This window comes from Dendrobates tinctorius, unplaced genomic scaffold (assembly GCF_039654945.1).
Source record: "Dendrobates tinctorius isolate UK_male_01 unplaced genomic scaffold, ASM3965494v1 ptg000287l, whole genome shotgun sequence".
Lineage (NCBI taxonomy): Eukaryota > Metazoa > Chordata > Amphibia > Anura > Dendrobatidae > Dendrobates > Dendrobates tinctorius.
The window spans coordinates 2035-26649 of record NW_027361954.1 but is presented as its reverse complement, the minus strand read 5'-3'; the positions used below and the strand labels follow the sequence as shown (position 1 = coordinate 26649).

Sequence of the window (24615 nt, the reverse complement as noted above, 5' to 3'; positions counted from 1 at the left end):
CCCATGCTCTGTGTATGTATCTGATAAGTTGCAGTACACCGGACGTGTCACTAGGGTGCGCTGCTGCATAATTCGGCGATAGGTGGTTTGGCGACGTTGGTCTCTATGGCTACAGTGTGTGCGCAGAGCATGCCGGGACTGAGTGGGAAGTGATAGTAGACTAAAGAGAGACGAGCGGCTGCGGGAGAAGCTGGAGGTGAGTGACAGGCACGGGTCTGCTTTACGGCTGTAGGTGTACTATGCCATGCCAGTCACGTGTGCTGCCCGGCGGAGCGTGTGGCATTGTGCAGGGTGTCTGTATTGTGCCTTACTGTGCGCACAGCACGAGGTTATGTATACTAGGGGCTGTACACTAGAGAAGCATGCCTCCTCTGTCAGGCACAGTGCCCCCACCTGGCTACGGTTGGGTCTGGTACTGTCCAGGACGTCCCCGCAGTGTGAGGAAGCCGCCATGTGCTGTAGACACATGACAAGGCCTCTCCCCCGTGTAGTACCTGTCAGGCCTGGACAGTCTCCATTCTTGCGCTCTCTTTCTTCCAAGAGCCATACCTCTTATTCTGTTGTCCCCATACATGGGCTTCTTATTCCGGGGAATGAGATGGAGTTTTGAATATCACCATTAATTGTTCATGGTGTGAAATTGTGACAAAAAACCCTACAAACAAGGGTAATTCTAATTTCTTTATCGCCTTATTGGGGGACACATTACCATGGGTGTATGCTGCTAGGAGGCTGACATTATGCAAAACAAGAAAATTAGCTCCTCCCCGGCAGTATACACCCACCGACAGGCACCAAGTACCTCAGTTTGTGCTTAGTGTCTGTAGGAGGCAGATCGGGATCTCCCCAGATCCGCAGTTAACTTTTTTCCTTAGGTTTTCTAGTAGAACGTTTTAATTCTTTGTCTTTTGTTTTTCAGATTCAAGTCTGGAAACAGGGTGTAAGTTTCACCCTGCTTTCCCATATCAGGCGGCTGAGCGAGCAGTGTGGCGGATCCCACATCGCAACTCTCAGAACCCATTGGCATTTGAATCTCCCGCCTCTTTCCCCTGCCTGCCGCGCACCGCTCTCATCAGCGCGCGCCTCCCTTTCTATATTCATGGGGGCACAGCACATGGCCTGGGGAGGGATTTCAAGAAATCTGCGGGCATAGATACCTTAATAGCGGCATTTTTTATTGTCCTGAGTTATCATGCATGGGGCTGCGGCGACGTCAGTTTCACTTTCGCCGCTCTCAGCGCGCTCACTCCTCCTTCTGAGCGCGCTTTCTGTCGCGCTTTTTCTAGCCCATCACAGGGCTCCTTCTCTTTGGCCTGGCCAGCCCTCCTCCTCGCCTCCCCCTCCCCCCGCTGCTCTTATCCAATCGCGGCTCAGCCGCTAAGCTCCGCCCCCAACTTCCATCATCAAGCATTTCCTGGGTTTTCACTTCTCTTCCTGCGCTGCTTGGGGGACACTTCGTCGTTTCTGCTGCTCGCCTGAATCTCGGTAGGCTCTGCTCTGAGGCTGGAATTAGCTCTCCTCGGCAGTTCTTCCCTAATTCCTTCGGCCATTCAGCACAGTTTACTTATGCCCAACCCTTCAGGGGATCTCTGCTTCAGGCCCACCGCTACCCATCACGCCTGCGCGTGCAGTAAAAAGAAGTGGGCATCGGGTCAGTCGTCCCCCTTCTGCCCATCCTGCAGTCCTTCCACTATGTCTGCATCTCAGGAGCGCACCGAGTCCCTGCCTGTGGACACTCCACCCCCCCCCGGAGTGGGCCGTTTTAATGTCTCAGTCAGTATCTGACTTGACAAAAGTTTCTCAGTCGCTGGTCCAGGTCTTAGAAGGATTACCTTAGCTATCTACAGCCACCTGTGCTCCGACCGCCTCTCAGGGTGAGTCGTCCGCACCTGACCGCGACCTTCAGAGAGACAGACAGGGCAGGAGTTCTAGGAAGCAAGCCTTATCTAATTCGTCCTCTAGCTCGCAGGGTCCTTCTACTTCTCCCAGGCTCCCTTCTTCCTCGGATGACGACCTTAAGTCTGGCGATGACTCTCAATCAGTATCTAGTTCAGAAGCAGACAGCGTTTCTAAAACACGGGACATGGTTGATAGTCTCATTTCGGCTATCTTCCAAACCCTTAAAATTAAGCAAGATAAGGCTTCCCCTCAGGAATGCTCTGTTCTCTTTAAACGAGCAAGGCCTCATCTCGAACCTTTCCCAATCACAAAGAGTTCGATACTACCTTGTCCAAACACTGGGAGCGCCCGAAGCAACGTTTCTCAGTCCGCAAGTACTTAGACGTGCTGTACCCCTTTGATGCAGACCTGCTCACAAAGTGGACTAAGGCTCCCGAGGTGGATCCCCCAGTTTCCCGGATAGCCTCAAAAATGGTTCTATCCCTTCCAGATGGGGCATCGCTCAAAGATCCTACTGACAGGCAGATAGATTTAGCCAGAGATTCAATCTTTGAGGCAGCCGGGGCCTCCCTCTGCCCTATTTTTGCATCCGCCTGGGTGGCGAAAGTCATTTCCGCTTGGGCAAAAATTCTTCGCAGGGGCGTCTTAGCGACAGCTCCTCAAGATGAGTTGGCAGATCTAGCGGATCAGATTAACCATGCGGTAAAATATCTTTTAGCCGCCTCCTTGGACGCGGCCGGCTGCGTAGCAAGGGCTAACAGCAACATAGTAGCTATACGCAGAGTCCTTTGGCTAAAGTCATGGAATGCGGATACTACTTCAAAAAAAGTCGCTTACTAATCTTCCATTCCAGGGCTCTAGGCTCTTCGGAGCCAAGCTGGATCAGATAATCTCCGATGCCACGGGTGGTAAAAGCAACTCTCGCCCCCAGTCTCGACCATAACGTTTTTTCAACAGAAAGGGTTTTCGGCCGTTCCAGGCCCTTTCATCCCTTCTCTTCCACGGAAAGATCTGCCCAGCAAGATCGTCAGTCCACCACCAGGGAGCTGGAGCAGAAAAAACCTTACAAACCCGCTCCTCGCTGGAGATCTAGAGGACAATACTCCAGATCTTCAGGCGCCAGTTCCGGCAGGTTTTCCTCCTAAGTGACGGGTCACCCCCACCTGGAATTTCTTCCAGGGTGGGAGGCAGACTTTCCTTTTTCGTGGATGCTTGGCTCTCTCTTGTCGACGACGCTTGGATCAGGGAAATCATCGCATCCGGATACAAAATCGAATTCGCTTCCCTCCCTACTTTCCGCCGGAGTGATTGTTCCCGTTCCCCCAAACGAACGGTTTTCAGGGTTCTACTCAAATCTCTTCGTAGTCCCGAAGAAAGACTGCTCCCTTCGTCCGATCTTGGACCTCAAGTTGCTCAATCGCCACGTGAAGATTCTTCATTTCAAAATGGAGTCCCTTCGGTCGGTCGGTGATAGACTCAATGTAACCCGGGGTATTCCTGTGCTCTGTGGACATACGGGATGCGTATCTGCACATTCCTGTTTGTGTGCAACATCAGAAATATCTTCGATTTGCGATTCAGAAAGATCACTACCAGTTCACGGCGCTTCCCTTCGGCCTAGCCTCCGCTTCCCGTGTTTTCACGAAGGTAATGGTGACTGTCATGGCCATCCTTCGCTACAGGGGGATCCTCATCATCCCTTTCCTGGATGATCTCTTGGTCAAGGGCTCGTCCCGTCAAGACTGCCTTCAGAGTCTTCAGTTAACCCTGGATACTCTCCGCCGTCTGGGATGGATAGTCAACAAAGAGAAGTCCATTCTAATTCCCACTCAGCGTCTGACCTTTCTAGGCATGGAATTCGACACGAACCTAGCCCGGGTGTTTCTTCCGAGGGACAAATTTGCGGCTCTTTCCAAAGGCATCAGAATCCTAAAACGGCCAACTCCCATTCCCCTTTGGTTCTGCATGAAGGTTCTGGGGAAGATGGTAGCTTCCATGGAAGCAGTGCCCTTTGCACAATTTCATCTTCGCCCCCTCCAGCTGTCCCTTGTTTCAGCCTGGGTCAGGACCACGCTGTCTTTGGACCATCCCATTCTCCTCCCTCTCAGAGTGAGGCAATCCCTGACTTGGTGGGCAATGCCAGCATCAGTTCTACAAGGGAGGTCTTTTCTCCCTTTCCAGTGGCAAGTCATCAGCACCGATGCCAGCCTTCTCGGATGGGGAGCGGTGTTCCATCAGAAAACGGCCCAAGGACGCTGGAGTCCACAGGAGGCTCATCTTCCTATCAATCTTCTGAAGATCAGAGCAATCTCCCTGGCCCTTCTTCAATGGCAGCCTCTCCTCATCGGCAAAGCCGTTACGCATTCAGTCGGACAACGCCATGGCTGTGGCGTACATAAACCACCAGGGGGGCACTCGCAGCTAGCAAGTCATGTCAGACGTGGCCAAGATACTGCGCTGGGCAGAACGTTACGTTCCGGCAATCTCCGCCGTTCACATTCCACGGGTGGAAAACTGGGCAGCCGACTTTGAGTCGTCAAGGCCTAGCATCAGGCGAATGGGCTCTTCATCCCACAGTCTTCGATCAGATATGCCAGCGCTGGAGCACTCCGGATATCGATCTCATGGCATCTCGGATGAACGACAAAGTTCCGCGCTTCGTGGCCAGGTCCAGGGACCCCCTAGCCGTAGCTTGCGACGCCCTAGTGATTCCAGGGTCCCAGTTCCAACTTCCGTATCTGTTTCCACCCCTTGCCTTGATCCCGCGAGTGGTCAAAAAGATAAAATCGGTAGGCGTACCAGTGATTCTAGTGGCGCCAGACTGGCCAAGACGTCCTTGGTACGTGGAGCTGTTGAACATGCTCGCAGACGTTCCCTGGAGGCTTCCAGACCTTCTCTCGCAAGGCCCCCTTTACCACGAGAATTCTCAGTCTCTGAGTTTAACGGCATGGCCGTTGAGGCCGCCATCCTGAAAGGATCAGGTCTGTCCAGCCAGGTTATTCAGACTATGATCAGAGCCAGAAAGCCAGCCTCTTCCCACATCTACCACAGGTACTGGAAGGCTTTTTTCCGTTGGTGCGACGATAAGAAAGTCTTTCCAATGTCCTTTTTCATTCCGTCCATACTGGGTTTTCTCCAGTCTGGCTTAGATTCGGGTCTCTCTCTCAGTACCCTCAAGGGTCAGGTTTCCGCTTTGTCTATCCTCTTCCAAAGAAAGCTCGCTTCCTTGTCGCAGGTTAAGACCTTTCTCCAAGGGGTTGCCCACGTGGCTCCTCCTCATCATTCACCGATAGACCGTGGGATCTCAATCTCGTCCTTAGCGCCGTTCGAGCCTATCCAGGACATTCCGTTGTCCCTTCTCTCATGGAAGGTAATCTTCTTGTTTGCCATTACGTCCATCAGAAGAGTTTCTGAGCTGGCGGCATTGTCATGTCGTTCCCCTTACCTGGTCCTCCATCAAGATAAGGTCGTCCTCAGGCCCGTTCCTGCCTTTCTTCCGAAGGTGGTGTCCTCTTTCCACATCGAGGATATCGTTCTTCCATCTTTTTGTCCTCCTCCTTCTCACTCTCTTGAGAAGTCTCCACAAGCTGGACGTAGTTAGAGCCTTGCATGTCTATCTCGCCAGGACCTCTTCATTTCGTCAGTCCGATTCTTTGCTGGTCATCTATGAAGGTCGCCGGAAAGGACTTCCGGCATCCAAATCCACGATCGCTCGCTGGATTCGTTCTACCATTCTGGAAGCGTACCGGCTACAGGAAAAACGGCCCTCTCCAGGAGTGAGAGCTCATGCCACCCGAGCCGTGGCGGCGTCGTGGGCCGTTCGTCACCAGGCCTCGGCCTTACAAATTTGCAGGGCTGCTACCTGGTCGTCCTTGCACACCTTTGCAAGGTTCTACAGGGTTCATACCCAGGCCGCGTCTGATGCAGTTGTTGGTAGGAAGGTTCTGCAGGCGGCGGTGGCGCACCGGCCGACCTAAGCCCTTCCTGTTCTTTCGTTCCTTATTGCTGTTCCCGCCCTTGGGACTGCTTTGGAACGTCCCATGGTATTCTGTGTCCCCCAATAAGGCGATAAAGAAAGATGGATTTTTGGTTCTTACCGTAAAATCTCTTTCTTGGAGCCTTCATTGGGGGACACAGCACCCTCCCTGTTTAAATTGTACCGTGTTGGGTCTTTGAGTCCCTTGTTGGGTTGGTACATATGTTTAGAGTGGTTTCGTTGCGTCCCCTACTGCTTTTTCACCAACTGAGGTGCCTAGTGCCTGTCGGTGGGTGTATACTGACAGGGAGGAGCTAATTTTCTTGTTTTGCATAGTGTCAGCCTCCTAGCAGCAGCAGCATACACCCATGGTATTCTGTGTCCCCCAATGAAGGCTCCAAGAAAGAGATTTTACGGTAAGAACCAAAAATCCATCTTTTATTTTTTTATTGATATGGTAAAAATGGCAGAAGGATTCTCTAGGATTTTAAGTTGTGAATGTACGTTCATGTATCCAACCCTACCATGTGTGAGGCCTCTTTCGGATGTCAGTGTGTCCGGTACTTGTGACAGTTTTCACACGTACCAGCGATCCTTACACACATTCGCATGTCAGGGTGTTTCCACGGACCGTGTATTCATGGGCAAAATGCACTGACATGTTTAGTTTTTATTAGCAGCAAAGCATCTCGCACATATGCACACGGATGACATAAGTGTGACACGTAGCGGCACCTGGGAATCCGCGGTACAGTTAGTGCTGTTCCCCAGCGACGGGTGCTGAAGGCGGCTCTCCTCATTCTCCCCTGCTTGTACTGTGATCAGCGCGAGCAGGGGAGAATAGTGAGTTATATTCAACTGATAACAGCAAGAGTAGGCGGTGGCTGATGGGACTACTACTCCAATCAGCCTACGCCTGCTGCCGCTAATACCAGTGAGAGCAGGCGATGGCTGATAGGAGCATTCATCAGCCGCCACCTGCTCAATGAATAAATGAATTAAAAAAAAAAAAAAAAGTGGTTTCCCCTGTATTTTTGATAACCAACCAGGCAAAACTGACACCTGCAGACTGCAACCCTCAGCTGTCAGCTTCAGCAAGGCTGGTTATCAAGAATAGAGGGGTCCCAACATAGTTTTTTTTTTTTTTTCTTTTTTAAGTTAAAAAAAAAAAGATGTGGTGTCCCCCTCACTTTTGACAACCAGCCTTGCTGAAGTAGACAGCAATTCTGGCGCTTTGCCTGGCTCTTCCCACTTGTCCTGTAGCGATGGCAAGTGAGGTAATGTTTGTGGGGTTGATGTCACCTTTGTATTGTCTGATGACATCAAGCCCACAGATTAATAATGGAGAGGAGTCTATAGTCACCCCCATTACTAATCCTCTAGTTGGAAGGTTAAATAAACACACAGCAAGAGTAAAGTGTTGTTTTTTTTTTTGTTGTTTTTTTAAATAAAACACATTTCCATTTTTGTTTAAAAATAACAAACACATTTATACTCACCTAACGCCTAATTCCACCGAAGCCCTTCTCTCCTGTAATAAAACAACAATATACCATACCTGTCCGTTGTTCTGTGCCACACTGTAATCCATGTCTGGGGATAAACTGTTTTAAACCTGGACGGTGCCAATATGCGACTGTCCAGGATGAGAACTACTGATGAATGAGCTTCTGTGAGCATAGAGTCAGTGACCAGCGGTGACCTCATCACTGTTATTGCCAATCACTGGGGCTGCGTTCCCAGCCGGGCTGAACTGTGGTGATCTCAGCACTGTGAGAAAAAGTCAGTGAGTTCACCACAGATGGCCATGAGAATGATGGCATTAATGCAGAGCCAGTGTCAGTCAGGGGTGCAGTTATAGATGTCGCGCTGTATTCTCATGCTGCTGGGGGAATGAAGTTCATTTTCACCTCGCAAGCATTATGCTACGTGCAGGTGCCAGGCAGGTTACTAATACTATTAACCTGCAGGTTATTGGCCCTTTTCTGACGTCAGGTTCCCTGTAAAATTATTCTTAAGGATCACTCACCAACCACTTATTCTGTTATTGGCTCACACATGGACCACAACAGCTGGATCATCACCAATACACCCCCCCCTCCACCACCAATAATTTATCAACCAGTTCCACCACATCCCGAGCTCTGGCACGAGGAGGACAGTTGAGGTGGTCTTCACAATAAATGATTCTATCCATCTTCTTGATTTAAGAATTCCTTATGTCCAGCAACTGTGTTCCCCTACCATTACCAGCCTTCCAGCTGTTAAGGAGAGCAATATCAACTAAGGTGGCCACTTCAGACAATGACACCCTTGCACCATCACCCAATTTTCCTTAGAAGTGCAGAAACAGGAGCTGCTTTCCTTTTCTTAGACCTTTTCCCACGGTCCCTAACTACATTAACCCGGCTACTTGCTAGGTCCTCCTGAGCCACTTCTTTACCTTCCATGTCTATCCTACAAATGTTACCATTAATGATAACGTATCCATGATATGATTATAATATACCCCCATGGACAGTAATGCAATATATTAAGGCTTGTATCCTGTGCATGTAGTGTATAATACTGACAGCTCTGCATTTAAAAGGAACCTGTCACGTCCCTTTTAGCAAATAAACTGTTCCCAACGTGTTATCGGTGCAATGTGCATCACTAGCACGTTTTCACTCAAATTGGCGCCGTAATCATCTCCAAAAATCACTTTGTATAATTATATACTAGACTCTTCCCTTTCAGTCATAGGGGTGGCTCTTCATTTTCTTTCAGTCACAGGCTCGTCATATTGTCGACTCCCTAAAAATCCCGAACTTGCAAATCTCTGCATTTGCGCAGTGTGAAGTGGCTCCCCGCTTATGTGCACAGTCTGGGTGTACATAGCCAGTTTCATTGACTGTGCGCGCATGCGCCGGAGCTGCTGCGAGTCATGGTATCTGTGACCACACTCATCACTGCGCAAGCACTGGTAGCAGCGCGACATTGAGCTAGTGCTGGATTTTAGAGCAGATTCCCATGACGTCTGTGCACCCCGGAACATCAATCAGAGTACGTGGGCATCAACAATATGACGAGCATGTGACTGAAAGAGAATGAAGCACCGCCTCTATGACTGAAGGAGAGGTCCTATATAACTATACAAAGTGATTTTTGGAGATCATTACGGCGCCGTTTTGATTGAAAACAACTTGTTGGTAATGCACATTGCACCAATAACACACTGGGGTCAGTGTAGATGCGAAAAATGACGTGACAGGTTCAATTTAAGGGTTGTCTGTCTTCTGATGTCTGTAGTCATTATTTGACCACATACTTTTGAATCTTTACAGTTTGCAGGGCATATGCTGTCAGAATTCACCGATATTACTGGTGAGAGCGGGCAGGCACGTGTCCACAGGAATGTGATTTACTTACTCCCAGCCATGTCCTGATTAGACAGACTTGGCCTCACTTTATGCAAGTGATTTGAGAGAAGTCCGGCACATCTAGTTGGCATGTGACCTCATATTTGCAGGCATATGACCGCCCGCTCTCACCGACAATACCGGTGACTCCTGGCACCTCGGGCACCACATGCTGTCATGATTCAGAAGTCAGCCGTCACATAGAGTAACTGCAGTCTTTTCTCAGAAGACCGGACATCTTTAAGGCTTTGCTCCCTTGCTATTGCTCAGTATCTAAGCTGTCCCACTTATAGCACTGATATTTTGTTGTAGTAGGATAGTTTTGCTTTCTGTTTGTTGCTGTGAGGAGGTACGTATGGATATATGTAACATGTATAATATTTCTTTCAAGGCACATCACCAACATGTCTTCTCCAAACAAAGCTCTTGAGTTGCAGTTACAAATGAAGCAGAATGCCGAGGAGCTGCAAGACTTTATGAGAGAGCTAGAAACCTGGGAAACGGACATAAAGCAGAAGGATGCTAAGCTGAGTAATCAGACAGTCGTGGGTGAAGAGGTAAGCGTGTCTGCAATACGTGTACAAAAAGAAGAACCATTCTCTACTTGTTATTTGCAGCTTTTTAGCTAATCCCATATGCATAAATAAAGTTAGACCTTATACTGACTTGCAGTGCCCCCTGCAGCCAATTAGCTTCCCCTAAAGTGTTTAGATTTGGAGAAGCAAAGTAAAATAAAGTGACAAGAAGACAATCGGATGTCTGCCAGGGCTGTGGAGTCGGTAAAAACTGGACTGACTCTGAAAATATATAATACATTAGGTGCAGTAGTACAGTGCAGAATGTGCTGTTAAGTGTTCAGGAGAATTTGGGAAAGTTATAAAATGTCCTATAAATGTCTGATCTGTTCCTGATCTGAGGATCTGGGCTTTTAGTTGAGATGAATCTGTGCTGCACTTTATGTACATGCTCAGTAGTGACCAGTGCTGTGGAGATGTAGATGAGATGAATCTGTGGTGCACTTTATGTACATGCTCAGTAGTGACCAGTGCTGTGGAGATGTAGATGAGATGAATCTGTGCTGCACTTTATATACATGCTCAGTAGTGACCAGTGCTGTGGAGATGTAGATGAGATGAATCTGTGCTGCGCTTTATATACATGCTCAGCAGTGACCAGGGCTGGGAAGTCGGAGGTTTGGGTTACTGATTCCACAGCCACGATTTCCACTGTGATATCTCTGGAAGAACCTCGATATCTGCCCTATTTGACCTCAGACGCTAGAGTATAATGGAATAAGGATATTATCTGCACTGCTGAACAAAACATTAATCCAGATATGATGAAATAAAAGATGGTGGTTTATTCAACGCGTTTCAAAGTATAAGGCCTCTTTCACACATCAGGTTTTCGCCGTCAGGCGCGATCCGGCGCTTTTGACAGAAACCGGATCCGGCGAAATGCAATGCCGGATCCGGTTTCCCCCCCATTGACTTGCATTTGCGCCGGATCGCGCCGGATGGCCATGCGTTTCATCCGGTTTTCGCCGGATCCGGCAATGTGTCGCAATGTGTCGCGATCCGGCGTCTGGAAAAAACGTCTACTGTAACGTTTTTTGTCTCCGGCGAAAAAGCCGGACACGCCGGATCCGGCGCGTCCGGCTTTTTCACACAATGAAAGCCTATGAGCGCCGCAATTGGTCTGAGCATGCTCAGTAGCTCTGCCCACAGGAGATATATAAAAGCAAGACAATGGGACCCTCAGCCACACCCAACATGCCACCCAAGACAGCAACCAGGCGCAGGAGAAGGCAGCAGACATCTGCAGCAGCAGCACCATCAGCAACACCCCAAATGGAGCAGCATGCTGAACGGGAGGCGAGTCCAGAAGCAGATGAGAGACGGTAATTATCAAATCCCCCATTCCTCCAAACTAGGGCCATGGAATATCAAGATATTCATTGGCCCTTTGTTTCTCTTTATTCAACAGCCGCCAAAGAAATGCAGCAGCAGCACCATCAGCAACACCCCAAATGGAGCAGCATGCTGAACGGGAGGGGAGTCCAGAAGCAGATGAGAGACGGTAATTATCAAATCCCCCATTCCTCCAAACTAGGGCCATGGAATATCAAGATATTCATTGGCCCTTTGTTTCTCTTTATTCAACAGCCGCCAAAGAGATGCAGCAGCAGCAGAAATGGCATCACTGGCAGCAGCAATACCCACAGCCATGGAGTCTGGCCATCAACAGGACAGCACATCTTCTTCTGGGAGCCCTCCCTCGCATCGTCAGCGTTTGACGGTAAGTTTTTATTTCCAAAATCCATCATCTCTGTAATATATGTCTATTCATTGCCTTTTATTTCAAAACAGGAATCACAAGATGAAGAGGAGCTCCCAGAAGAAGAAGGAAGGGGTGGACAGACGCTTGGAGTGGGCTCACAATTCGTAAGTTTTTTGCATCAAACGCAGAAACACAACATCACACTACACACAACACATAGAAAACAATGTTCTGCAGACCACACACAGCAAACAAATGCCTACATCCAAACTCATAACATTTTTTGTTTTCTTCTCTAGTCTTCCCAATCTGGTGCTCGGCCAAGAGGTCCTCGCAGTGCCTCCCAGGGTCGTCGGCGACAGCAACGCGGCAGTCACCAGCGTGTAAGTATAAATATTTTTGCTTTGTTTTTTTGCACTTTTTATTTCATTTCTTTTGTGGAGGCTAATTATGTTATTTTTGTCTTTTTCTTTAACAGCCTTCACAGCGTGCTCCCGACTCTGACGGTGAGGATGGAGGGATTGATGTGGACGGCCTCATCGATCTCGTCAGAGAAAGGGAGCCGCTCTGGAATATGGCTGACCGCCGCCACGCTGACCTGATCATTACCCGACGACTCTGGGAGGAAATCTGTTCTCTCCTTGTGGGCCGCTGGGAGGACCTCGAAGCTCGGGACCAGATTAAAGAGCGTAAGTATATACAGTAACGGTTGCTTGATGTAAACCAGTGTTTCCCGAACTCCAGTCCTCGTGGTCCCCACGGATCATGTGTTCAGGATTTCTATTTACTATTGAAATCCTGAAAACATGACCCCTGGGGACCATGAGGACTGGAGTTTGTGAAACACTGATGTTGTATACTAACCACTCCTTTCTCGTTTCAGGGAACAGAATTGTGAATCGGTGGCGGTCTGTGAGGGATCGTTTCAAGAAGGAGTTCAATAAAGAGATGCGGGCCCCGAGTGGATCTGGAGGACGCAGGAGCAAGTACAAGTACGCACAAGCCCTGTCGTTCCTCCGGGAAACAATGCTCACCAGAAGGTAAATATTACACACCACATGTGAAAAAGATGTAACTTTTTTTTTTCAGCCAGGGCCATACCATGTCAGTATTTTAATTGTTTTTTTTTCTCTTTATTCCACAGCACGGTGAGCAGCACTCGGGAGCCTGCACGATTGGACCCTTCTGAGGCGATCCCTGAGGAGACCGGCACCGAGGGACACTTCGACCGCCCCGGTACATCTGCACCTTCCCTGCCTTCCCACACATTCGACCCATCTGTCCCATCCACCAGCACAGGAGCATCGTGGCCGCCTACATTACATGAAGCTGCTGGTGAGGAGATCGCTTTCCCTTTACCCCACCCTTCTGCCCCTGCCGCCTCTAGTACACCTGCGGGTACTGGGCGGCAGCGGCAGAGGGGTCAGGAAAAGAGTTATGCGCAAGAGTTATTGCATCTGAATGCATCTTTCCAGAACTGTCTCAAAGTCTTGTCAGAGCAAATCTCCGCAGGCTTTCAGCAGATCAACTCCAGCATTCTGGAGGTGAAGACACTTCTGCAAACCATGCATTCAGAAGCAAGATCTTCGCCAAACCACACCTTTTTCAGGTCTGTTGTGGAGCGCATGGAAACGCTCTCTCCTGCCCAGCAGATGCATGTAATGCATTCGTGCCACGGTGCTCTACAGCAGGTTACCTCCCAACCTCCACCTCCCACCACTGTAGTTCCTCCACCTGCACCCCCTCCAGCCACTTTCCATCCTCCCCCTCCTATTACATCTGCACCCCCTCCAGCCACTTTTCATCCTCCCCCTCCTACTACATATCAGCAACCTGCCCAGTACAAGCAACCTCCCCAGTACCAGCAACCTCCCCAGTACCAGTCATCTCCCCACTTCCAGCAACCTGCCCCGTACCAAACTCCTTCCCCGTACCAAACTCCTTCCCCATACAACTTTCCATCAACATCATCTGCTCCTACAGTCCCTGCCCAACCCTCCACTCCACCACCTCTTCTGCTTCCCACATGTCCACCCATTCTGTAGTTTTTTCCACACCTTCACCTCTAACTGTTCCTTCCCCACCACGATCCCAGTCCTCTCTCCACACACCCAGTGTCGAAGTGTCCCGCAGCCCCTCCAGCAGTATTTCCACCCCACAATACACAGATTTGTAATGTGTGTTTTTTAATAAAAATGCCCATTGGGTTTAAAACCTTTATTAAAAAAGTTTTTTGCACTTTAAAAACATTTTACAAAAAAAAAAATTTTTTAAATAAGAGTTAAATTATCGTTTCACAATGGTTGTCTGTCTTTTCTTTCTGCGGCGAACTATGTTTAAAAAAAAGGTTAAATACAGGGTATTTCAAAGGTAAAAAGGTATTCAAAACCAGGTATAACTGTGGGTAAATTTTAGCTTTTTGCCACAGTTGTGTTCCTGGTTGTGTTTGACGCAAAGTATTTCACCTAAAAAGTTGTGTTTATTGTTGGTGATTTCCTAACAATGTACACAACTTTTGTTAAAAGGTGAAATACTTTGCATAAAACACAACCAGGTACACACCTGTGGCCTAAAGCTAAAAATAGTAGACCATGACAAGATAGCCAACTTTGGTTGGCAAAGGTATATACTGTTGGTCCAGAAGGTACACAAGTTTGGTTAGGGCACAAATCTTTCACACTCTGTCATCCTGCCAGTGTACTCTGCCTTGAGGGGCCACAAGGGTCAATTTTAAAAACCGGATCCGGCGTAATCCGTCGAAAAAACGGATAGAAAAACGGATGAACCGGATGAGACGGATCCGGTTTTGTCTGTCAAGAACAAGACGGATCCGGCAGAAAACCGGATCCGGCACATCAGGTTTTACAAAACATTTGCCGGATCCGGCATTCCGGCACGACGCCGGATCGCGCCTGACGCCGAAAACCTGATGTGTGAAAGTAGCCTAAGTTACTACTTCATCAGGAAATTACCACATGTATACACCAAACTTATACTTTGAAACGCGTTGAATAAACCACCATCTTCTATTTCATCATATCTGGATTAATGTTTTATTCAGCAGCACGGATAATATCCACATTCTACCATACTCTGGCTCTGATACGGTCACCTGCTGACCTGTGGATCTACTGCAGCTGATATCTCCCACATTGTATTAGGTTCCCGTTACACTAAACGACGCACCAGCGATCCTGATAGCAATAAGACCTGGTCAGGATCGCTGGAGCGTCGCTACATGATCGCTGGTGAGCTGTCAAACAGGAAGACTCCCCAGCGATCAGGACCAGCGAGGATGCGGGTAACTAAGCGCACGCATCGCTTAGTTACCCGCTGTTTAACATGGATACCAGCGTGCTCGCACTCGGAGCTGGTATCCAGGGTAAACAGTGGGTAACTAAGCGACGCGCGTGCTTAGTTACCCGCTATTTACCGTGGATACAAGCTCCCAGCGTTTGCATATAGCACTGGGAGCTCGCTGATCATTGGTCTCCCGCTGCCACATGCAGCGATGCGCGCCGGCCAGCGGGAGACCAACGATCATAAAATGGCCCAGGACATTCCTGCACGATCAGCGATACCCGGCGGGGGCGGTTGCTGATGCGTGCCACACACAGCGAGATCGCTGATGCGTCACAAAATCGGTGACGCATCAGCTATGTCGCTAAGTGTGAAGTAACCCTTACTCAATTTAGTCAAAGGATCAAATCAGGTTAGTATAATCTGATGACAGACTTGTAATATATATTGGATAAGACCCTATTTTCGCTGATTTCTCCAACAGCTTCATCACTGACCTCGGATGCTGAAACCCTAAAAAAAAAAAAAAGCCCAATAAATGTCATCTCTGCTCCTCGTCGACTAACAGGTCAGTTTTTATGACAAGTCCTGCAATGTTAAAGTATAGGAGTAACCCCGGCACACTAATAACATGAAAGTAAAGTCTTCTCAACGACAGTCTTTAATTGTTGTGATTTTATTGATTGTGAAAAAAAAGGGTGGTGTTACAATCCAAAAAAGGGTGGTGTTACAATCCAACGTTGGATTGTAACACCACCCTTTTTTGGATTGTAACACCACCCTTTTTTTTCACAATCAATAAAATCACAACAATTAAAGACTGTCGTTGAGAAGACTTTACTTTCATGTTATTAGTGTGCCGGGGTTACTCCTATACTTTAGTCTTGTTTTTTCCCAGAGCACCTAAGTTGGGGTTTGAGCCTGTCATATCTACTTTATATAAGTCCTGCAATGTTGACACAGACCCTTATTCCATTTCTTGGTGAATAAGTCATCCAGCAATGGAATAATGGTCTGTGTCAATATTTTTTTCTGCCCACAGAGCAGCTTAATCGTAGTGACAGATTGTGCCTTTATGTCGGTCAATATATTACTGGTATAAGAACTGGAACACTTTGTACCCTATATTAATATTTTCATACATTTTTCTTATAGACTCTACCACCAATTAGAAACAAAGACTATAGAAAAAAGAAAAAGAACAGAAGTAAAGTATCTACTGAAACTAAGAAAAATGAAAAGAATCAAAATCCGAAAGGAAAATTACATGATTATGACTACTGGGACAAGCTGGATGTGGTAATTGTAATTTGTAGTAATGCAGCTCTAAAAGACCACCTCTTTTCAGAAGATCCGTCTATCCAGACTAGATTTTCTATATTCCACCATACATTACTCATACTGGTCATCTTCTTTGAGAAGACTACCCGCCTAAAAGACCACGTATTTATGGTATTTTAGGTGGTCATCTCAAAGCGGCCTCTCTGTATGTAAAGATGTGCTAATTAGTGACGAACGAACACGCTCGGTGTTATCCAAGGGTGCTCTGTTGTTAACCTAGTGTCTTCGCTATGTGCTCGAATAATATGTTCAAGGTCCCGCAGCTGCATGTCTCGCGGCTGTTAAACAGACACAACACGTGTAGGGATTTCCTAACAAACAGGAATTCCATGCATGTGTTATGGCTGTTGAGCAGCCGTTAGACACTCGATTAGCACCTGAGCATGCTCGCTGATCACTAGTGCTAACACAAGTCGTTCTCTCCTGTGGACCTTCTGATTCGTGATCGAGGCTGATAGCTGGAGGAAATCTGTCTGTTTTTGTAATGTAAGGTGAAAGCAGCACAATATAGGGGCAGAGACCCTGATTCCAGTGTTGTCATTTACTGGGCTGTGGTTTGTTGTTTTCAATAAAGTCTGTGTTTTAGCAGAATGACATGCTCACTAGAGGGGTAGGTTTTTCCTGCCTCCTGGTCCCACCTTGCCCACACCATCTATTAGCAGCTTTTTGTCAATATACTATGTACATAGAAAGTTGCCAATCCGTTGTGTGTCATACAGGGCTCAGCATTTAGAGCACTGCTAGATATGCAGCAGAGAAACTTGATTATGTCACATCTAATACATCGCTGTCGGAAAATCACGCTGCTGTAAGATTAATTGACAAAGACCTGCTGACAGATTCCCTCTAAGTGTGGTTGACAGGGTCTAGAGAAGCTGGACCCCACAGTAACACTGATTTCCGCTTCAACTTAGTTTTAAAAAATGGGTTGCCTTGGTGTAACTTAATGACTACATAAGTATTTTTTTGCGTAATTTTGATAGAGTAGCTTATTACATGTTGTCTTTGTAGTAGACTCCTCTCTATTTATTTTATCACACGCATGGTAGATTTTCCAGTGTAAGCATGTAAGTTCTATATCTTATCATTTTAGGACAAAGCCTTACAGGAACTTGATAAAGAAGAAAACACTAATGAATCAATGTCTGCCGAATCTGATTCTGAGGGCGAAGATGGCATTATAATTGATACAGAAAAAGCGTTAGCAGAAAAAGAAAAGGTATTCAAACACTTATAAAAATTAAATATTTTAATAATTTGGGTAGCGTCTGGTAGACATTTTTTTTTCTCTGCTGTTTCTTAAATTTCTTTGTTTACTTTGTCTAATTTAGGTATTAAATGTTATTTCCAACATTTTACTATAGTTCCACAAATGAGTGGAGATAGCAGTGCACATCCGATTCCACCACATCCATTCCCGTGTCGTGCGACAAAGCCTTGTTCTTGAGGCATACACACGTGGTCAAAATTGTTGGTGCCCCTCGTTTAATGGCAGAAAAAACCACAATGATCACAGAAATAACTTCAATCTGACAAAAGTAATAATAAATCAAAAATCTATGAAAAAGAACATATGAAAGTCAGACATTGCTTTTCAACCATGCTTCCACAGAATTTAAAAAAAAAATAAAACTCATGAAATAGACCTGGAAAGAAATGATGGTACCTTAACTTAATATTTTGTTGCACAACCTTTTGAGGCAATAACTGCAATCAAATGATTCCTGTAACTGTGAGGCTATGTGCACACGTAGCGATTTTTAAGCGTTTTTGCCTCGATTTTCGGCGCGAAAACGCTTAAAAATTGTGTACAGAACGCCCTCCATGCATTCCTATGGCATTCCGCACATGCTGTGCTAATGCTGCGCTTTTTTCCGCGGCGGAATCGCATCGCGGAAAAAATCGCAGCATGCTCATTCTTTTGTGCGGAATCGCAAAGAATTGCCGCGATTCCGCACCCATAGGAATGCATGAGAATCGCTTACTTCCCGCATGTGGCTATGCCCACCATGCGCGAAGTTAAGCGTCTCATGTGCGGTTGGTACCCACGGTGTGGAGGAGAGGAGACTGTCCTCCAGGCCCTGGGTACCATACCCCTGTAAAAAAAGAATAAAAAATAAAAAATCGGGGTATATTTACCTTCCGGCGTCCCGCGATGCATTCCTGGCCTAGCGTTCCCAGTAATGCCTTGCGGCACTGTCCAGTAAAGACGTAGTCTCGCGTGACTCTAGCGGTCTCGCGAGATCGCTATAGCAACGCGAGACTACGTCATCACAGGTCTCGCAAGGCATTACTGGGAACGCTGAGGCCCGGGAATGCATCGCGGGACGCCGGAAGGTAAATATACCCCGATTTTTTTTTTTTTTTTTTTTATTTTTTTTTAGCATTTTAACATCCTATCTTTTACTATTGATGCCGCATAGGCGGCCTCAATAGTAAAAACCTGGTCACACTTGTCAAACACTATGTTTGACGAGTGTGACCAACCTGTCAATCACTTTCCAAGCGATGCTTCAAATCGCTTGGAAAGTGCTTGAATATCGCACGCGAAAATCGCGGCAAAATCGCTATCATAATCGCGGTGAAATCGCACAGAAAAAAAACGCGCGATTTCTGGGAAGGAGTGCGGTTTTTAGTGAGCGTTTTAAAACGCTACGTGTGCCCACAGCCTCAATGAGACTTCTGCACCTCTCGACACATATTTTTGGCCACTCGTTAAGAGCAAACTGCTCCAGTTGTCTCGTGTTTAAAGGTTGCCTTTTCCAGATGTCATGTTTCATGTCTTTCCAAAGATGCTCTATAGGATTTAGGTCAGGGCTCATAGAAGGCCACTTCAGAATACAGGGCTGTGGAGTCGGTAAGCCAAACCTGCGACTCCTCAATTTCCCTTACACCGACCCCACAACTCCGACTCCAACATATATTGCTTATATTTAAGTGAAAAATGTATTGTAGTACAATGTGAACATCAGACATTTAATCATTTTTATGATACAATAATCAAGATATTTAGATAGAACATAATATATATTTATTGGAATACAACTTTAGAACACAAAAAACTGTAATAAATTGTAAATATGTAATACACTATGTAATATCGATTACATGGTGATAGATTATATATATATATATATATATATATATATATATATATATATATATCATCATGTAATAAACTATGTGAGTGGCAAAACACAGTTTTCGACAAAAACATAACTAACTAAATAAGATTTTTGCAGTCTATGAATTTGTTCTAAGAACTAGAATTGCCTCCATCAGATCCTCCTTCATAGATGACCTCAAATCTGACCTAATAATTTTAAGGCTAGAGAACAACCTCTCTACACTAACTTGGGTTGGAGGCAAAGCAGTAACCACATGGGCACATCTCTAACAATTTCCGGGTATAAAGGAATTGCCTCATGTGCAGTCAGTTTTGATGAACAGTTGAATTTTCTATTTCTTTGAGAGCAAGTGAAACATTTTGCTGAAATATGGTCAACCTTCTTGCTATAGGAGACGGAGTGAAATCTTTTTCCTTGCGGCAACGCTTTGCCTGCTCCATGTCATGCAAATACTTGTCAAAGTCAAACGCCTCATCTGATGAGGATGAAGATATGGCAGCAGTAGCACTGTCAGGACCCAAGTCCTCTTGCGCCTGGTAGTCCTCCTGTAGACCACTCATCCCTACCTCAGTCAGAGCTTCTTTCCCTTTAGTAAACTTTTGATCATCATGCAGTATAAGATGACTTGGGTCCACATAAACAGCTGCCAGAAAAATTTTATTTTCCAATATCTGTGTCTCTCTCCATTTCATTGAAGCAGAAATGCCATATGCGATTAAACCTCCTCTTTGGGACAGTCAAAACAGCAAGTTCTTTCACTCCCTTATGAAAATGTCAGGAGTTAAATCCTCAGCTTGTAATTTTTTAGTCACGGTAAATAGGTGATGAAGCAATTTCTTCAATTCGGCCACCTGTGTCCATTGACCTTCATTTAGGGTTACCTGAGGGTTCGCCATATCTATAAGAAACGGTTTTAGTTCAAGCAATCGCTCAATCATTAAATAAGTGTTGCCCCATCGAGAGGCTTGATCGACAATTGCCCCTTTCCCAGCACGTCTCTTCAAGATGGAATCAATTTTAGGGGTTCTGGAGGCAATAACCAATTTCCTCACTTTTCCAATCAGATTTCCAGCATGTCCCTCTTGCAGACTATCTCTTATTGCCAGCTGCAGCGTGTGCATAAAACAGCGCATGTGATGAATAGGAAAGTGTTTTGAAGCACCTTCAACAAGATCATCTGTTTCTACAGTATAATGTTGCTGTTCTTCTGTTGTAATATCTCTTTGTTCCTCAGTTACATGAACAGCACTGTGGCCTTCTATCTCAAACATACTGAATCCTAAATTTTCTTCTAGCTGTTGTTCATTATTCTCATTCATCAGTTTAATTCTACTTATGTTTGAAGCATTGTCCGTTACAATTGCAAGAACCAGTTCTTGTGTGAATGTAGCCTTAGATCAGGAATAGAGCAGCCATTTATAGGACATTTCATAACTTTCCCAAATTCCTATGAAAAAATATTAAGCACATTCTTCATTGAACTACTGTACCCAATTTATTATATATTTTAGGAGTCGAAGTCGGTACATTTTATATCGACTCCGACTCCACCAAAATGAGCACCGACTCCGACTCCACAGCCCTGTCAGAATAGTCCAGTGATTTCCTCTTAGCCATTGGGTGTTTTTAGCTGTGTGTTTTGGGTCATTATCCTGTTGCAAGACCCATGACCTGCGACTGAGACCAAGCTTTCTGACACTGGGCAGCACATTTCTCTCTAGAATACCTTGATAGTCTTGAGATTTCATTGTACCCTGCACAGATTCTAGACACCCTGTGCCAGATGCAGCAAAGCAGCCCCAGAAAATAACAGAACCTCCTCCATGTTTCACTGTAGGGACAGTGTTCTTTTCATAATATGCTTTATTTTTGATGATGTGCCTTGCCAAAAAGTTCAATTTTTGTCTTATTTGTCCATAGGACATTATCCCAGAAGCTTTGTGGCTTGTCAACATGTAGTTTAGCAAATTTCAGTCTGGCTTTTCGATGATTTTTTTTTTTTTTTTTCAACAATGGTGTCCTTGGTTGTCTCCCATGAAGTCCACTTTGGTTCATAGAACAAGGGATGGTGCGATCTGACACTGATGTTCCTTGAGCTTGAAGTTCACCTTTAATCTGTTTGGAAGTTTTTCTGGGCTCTTTTGTTACCATTCGTATTATTCGTCTCTTTGATTTTTCATTAATTTTCGTCCTGCGGACACGTCCAGGGAGGTTGGCTACAGTCCCATGGAGCTTACATTTCTGAATAATATGTGCAACTGTAGTCACAGGAACATCAAGCTGCTTGGAGATGGTCTTACCTTTAACATGTTTGTCTATAATTTTCTTCCTAATCTGAGACCACTCTTTCCTTCGCTTCCTCTGGTCCATGTTGAGTATAATACACACCATGTCACCAAACAGCACAGTGAGCACCGGTAGTCCATACAGGTCCACTCACTGATTCCAAGATTGTAGACACCTGTGATGCTAATTAGTGGACACACCTTGATTTAACATGTCCCTTTTCTCACATTATTTTCAGGGGTACCATCATTTCTGTCCAGGCCTATTTCATGAGTTTTTTTTTTTTTTTTTAACTTCTATGGAAACATGGTTGAAAAGCAATGTCTGACTTTCATTTATTCGTTTTGATAGATTTGTGATTTATTATTACTTTTGTCAGATTCAAGTTATTTCTGTGACCATTGTGGGTTTTTCTGTCATTGCACGAGGAGTACCAACAATTTTGACCACTTGTGTACAGGTTCCATCGCTGATTATTTGACATTTCCTAGGACTGTTACGTAAATATTTTGGAACAGATAACCTTTTCAAAAGAGGATTGGTCACCAGATCTAACAATCTGTTTCATGAAATAAGTCACCTAGCCATGATGAGGACGATCCTTCCCAGAATGACGCTCAGCATGTTATGAGTCCAGCTGTGCACTGCCAGATTCCAAGTGTATTCAGGCTGCAAACTATCACCACACACCTAGCATGAGTGACAGGTTCTTTTCTCTGCTCCCATTGATGAAATCCGGCCCATGCTTAGAATTTGCTGTGTCCATGGTGCTACTGTAAGAAAGACCCATCTTCCAGCAGCACTATGTGTGTAATAACAGTTTCTAATGACATCTGCACCATTTGCAAGATCATACATGAATGTTATGTGGACAGTATGTCTGTGGTCAAACATGGGTAGGCTTTGACTGTTTCTCCGTGCTGGTGGCAGGAGAGAGGAGATGAAATTGAATCCTGATGAAGCACAGGCCCACTGAATTTATATTTTTGCTGGGAAAAGAGGAGTAAACTTTTTTTTTTTTTTTTCTTTTTTCTGTAGGACAGAGGTAGTCTAGAGAATACTAGTAAGCAATGTGAGTAGTGTTTAATTACCATGAGCAGTATGGGGACATTAGGGCAGGTGCAGATGATCGTATGAAAACTAGTCTGATTTCTTTCAGTCAGAAAACTCAGAAAATTTTTATTTGTATTGTCATTCATGAATCATTGTATTTATAGATCATCAGTCTAAAATGACTATAATGAAGTAGATTCTTATGTTAATAATAGTGCATCGTTAAGTCAGCTGCAATATGGACCATCTATTAGGCCGGTTTCACATTAGCGCTTTTTAAGCGCACGCACGGCCGGGGGTAGCTCCGCCCCCGAGCCGGCTCTCTGCCCGGCGTGCCCGCCCCTTGCTTGTAGCGCCGCCTACTAGCGGACAGCGGCGCCTGCGATCGGCGCACCCTATCTTTAGCATAGGGTGCGCAGATCGTGCGCAGGCCGTGCGCTAGTTGCGCTTTGACCTGCGCTGCGCACTTTTGACGGTGCGCCGTGCGCGCCAAAATCAAACTTTTCGGATTTTGGCGCGCACGGCGCACCGTCAAAAGTGCGCAGCGCAGGTCAAAGCGCAACTAGCGCACGGCCTGCGCACGATCTGCGCACCCTATGCTAAAGATAGGGTGCGCCGATCGCAGGCGCCTCTGTCCGCTAGTAGGCGGCGCTACAAGCAAGGGGCGGGCACGCCGGGCAGAGAGCCGGCTCGGGGGCGGAGCTACCCCCGGCCGTGCGTGCGCTTAAAAAGCGCTAATGTGAAACCGGCCTTAGGGTGCTGATTTTTTTTTTTCAACATTTTTTTGCACACCTATAGAATTGAATAGATGAGTCTCATATGATACTAGGAAGAAAATAGTGCATGCTGTAATTTTTTAAAATTTTTCTTTTTTTTTTTTTTTTTCAAACAGACTTAGTCATTTACACATCCCTATTCAATAACATTGGTCAGGGTTCTGTTCTATTTTAACTTTAAGGGTATGTGTACACGTTGCGGATTACAGTGCAGATTTTTCCGTGTGGAATCTGCAGAATCCGCAGGTAAAATGACCTTCATTTTACCTGCAGATTCACTGCGGATTAACTGTGGTTTTTGTGCGTTTTTACACCTGCGGATTTCTAGAATGGAATAGGTGTAAAAACGCTGCGGAATCCGCACAAAGAATTGACATGCTGTGGAAAATAAACCGCTGCGTTTCCGCACGGAATTTTCCGCAGCATGTGCATAGCTGTTTTGGATTTCCATAGGTTTAAATGGTACTGTACACCGCATGAGATTTATGCGGATCCGCAGGGCCAAATCCGCAGAGTAATCCGCAGCGTGTGAACATACCCTAACAACACGTCTGTACAATACGCTCTACTCAATGAGCCCTGAGATGGACATGGTGGTTCTAGAGAGAGATCCATAAATGTGAAAATCTCCACTCTTTTGTGAGGAATACAGGCGCTCTGACTGCTGAAGTGTCCATAGTTTGCAGTGAAGTTAAGCTTAATTTTGACATGGATTTCCTTTTAGGTTGTTTATGACTTGAAAGCAAATTATTCACCGGGTTATTCACCTTAGATCGAACAGAATAAAATAGTGACAGACTCGGATTTTAGTGATGTGTTACTACTTGTCAATGAGGTGTAACATTCAGCAAATCATAGTTTATCTGGTGTAGCTTCAGCAGAGTGCTGTGAGCCTCAGGACTTACTGTGCATAGAGAGAAAGTTGATAAATAGTGGTACATCATTGAAAGTACTCATGAACATGGCAAAGGTGTGGTTGGAATATGCAGACTGATTTCTATTAAAAATGCCGTTGCTTAAAGGGTGTTCCTGTCTGTCTCTACACGGCTGCTTCCATAGTCCCAAGCTCTTTTGGCTGCTGCATTGAGATGGATACTCCTACTTCAGCCATGAATGGCAGACATTGGAATACCCTTTCTAGAGTATTGCATTACATTTTATTTGAAACATTGTAG

At 45.9% G+C, this 24615-nt stretch overlaps 1 protein-coding gene across 1 annotated transcript; it reads left to right on the top strand.

The window, feature by feature from the left end:
* Positions 1–197: 197 nt before the first annotated feature.
* LOC141072817 (RNA polymerase II-associated protein 3-like) lies at positions 198–17449 on the top strand. Its single transcript, XM_073559976.1, has 4 exons — positions 198–228; positions 9668–9833; positions 16012–16155; positions 17291–17449. The coding sequence occupies exons 2-4, from the start codon at positions 9681–9683 to the stop codon at positions 17432–17434; spliced, it is 441 nt and encodes a 146-aa protein (XP_073416077.1). The 5' UTR covers positions 198–228; positions 9668–9680; the 3' UTR covers positions 17435–17449.
* Positions 17450–24615: the final 7166 nt, after the last annotated feature.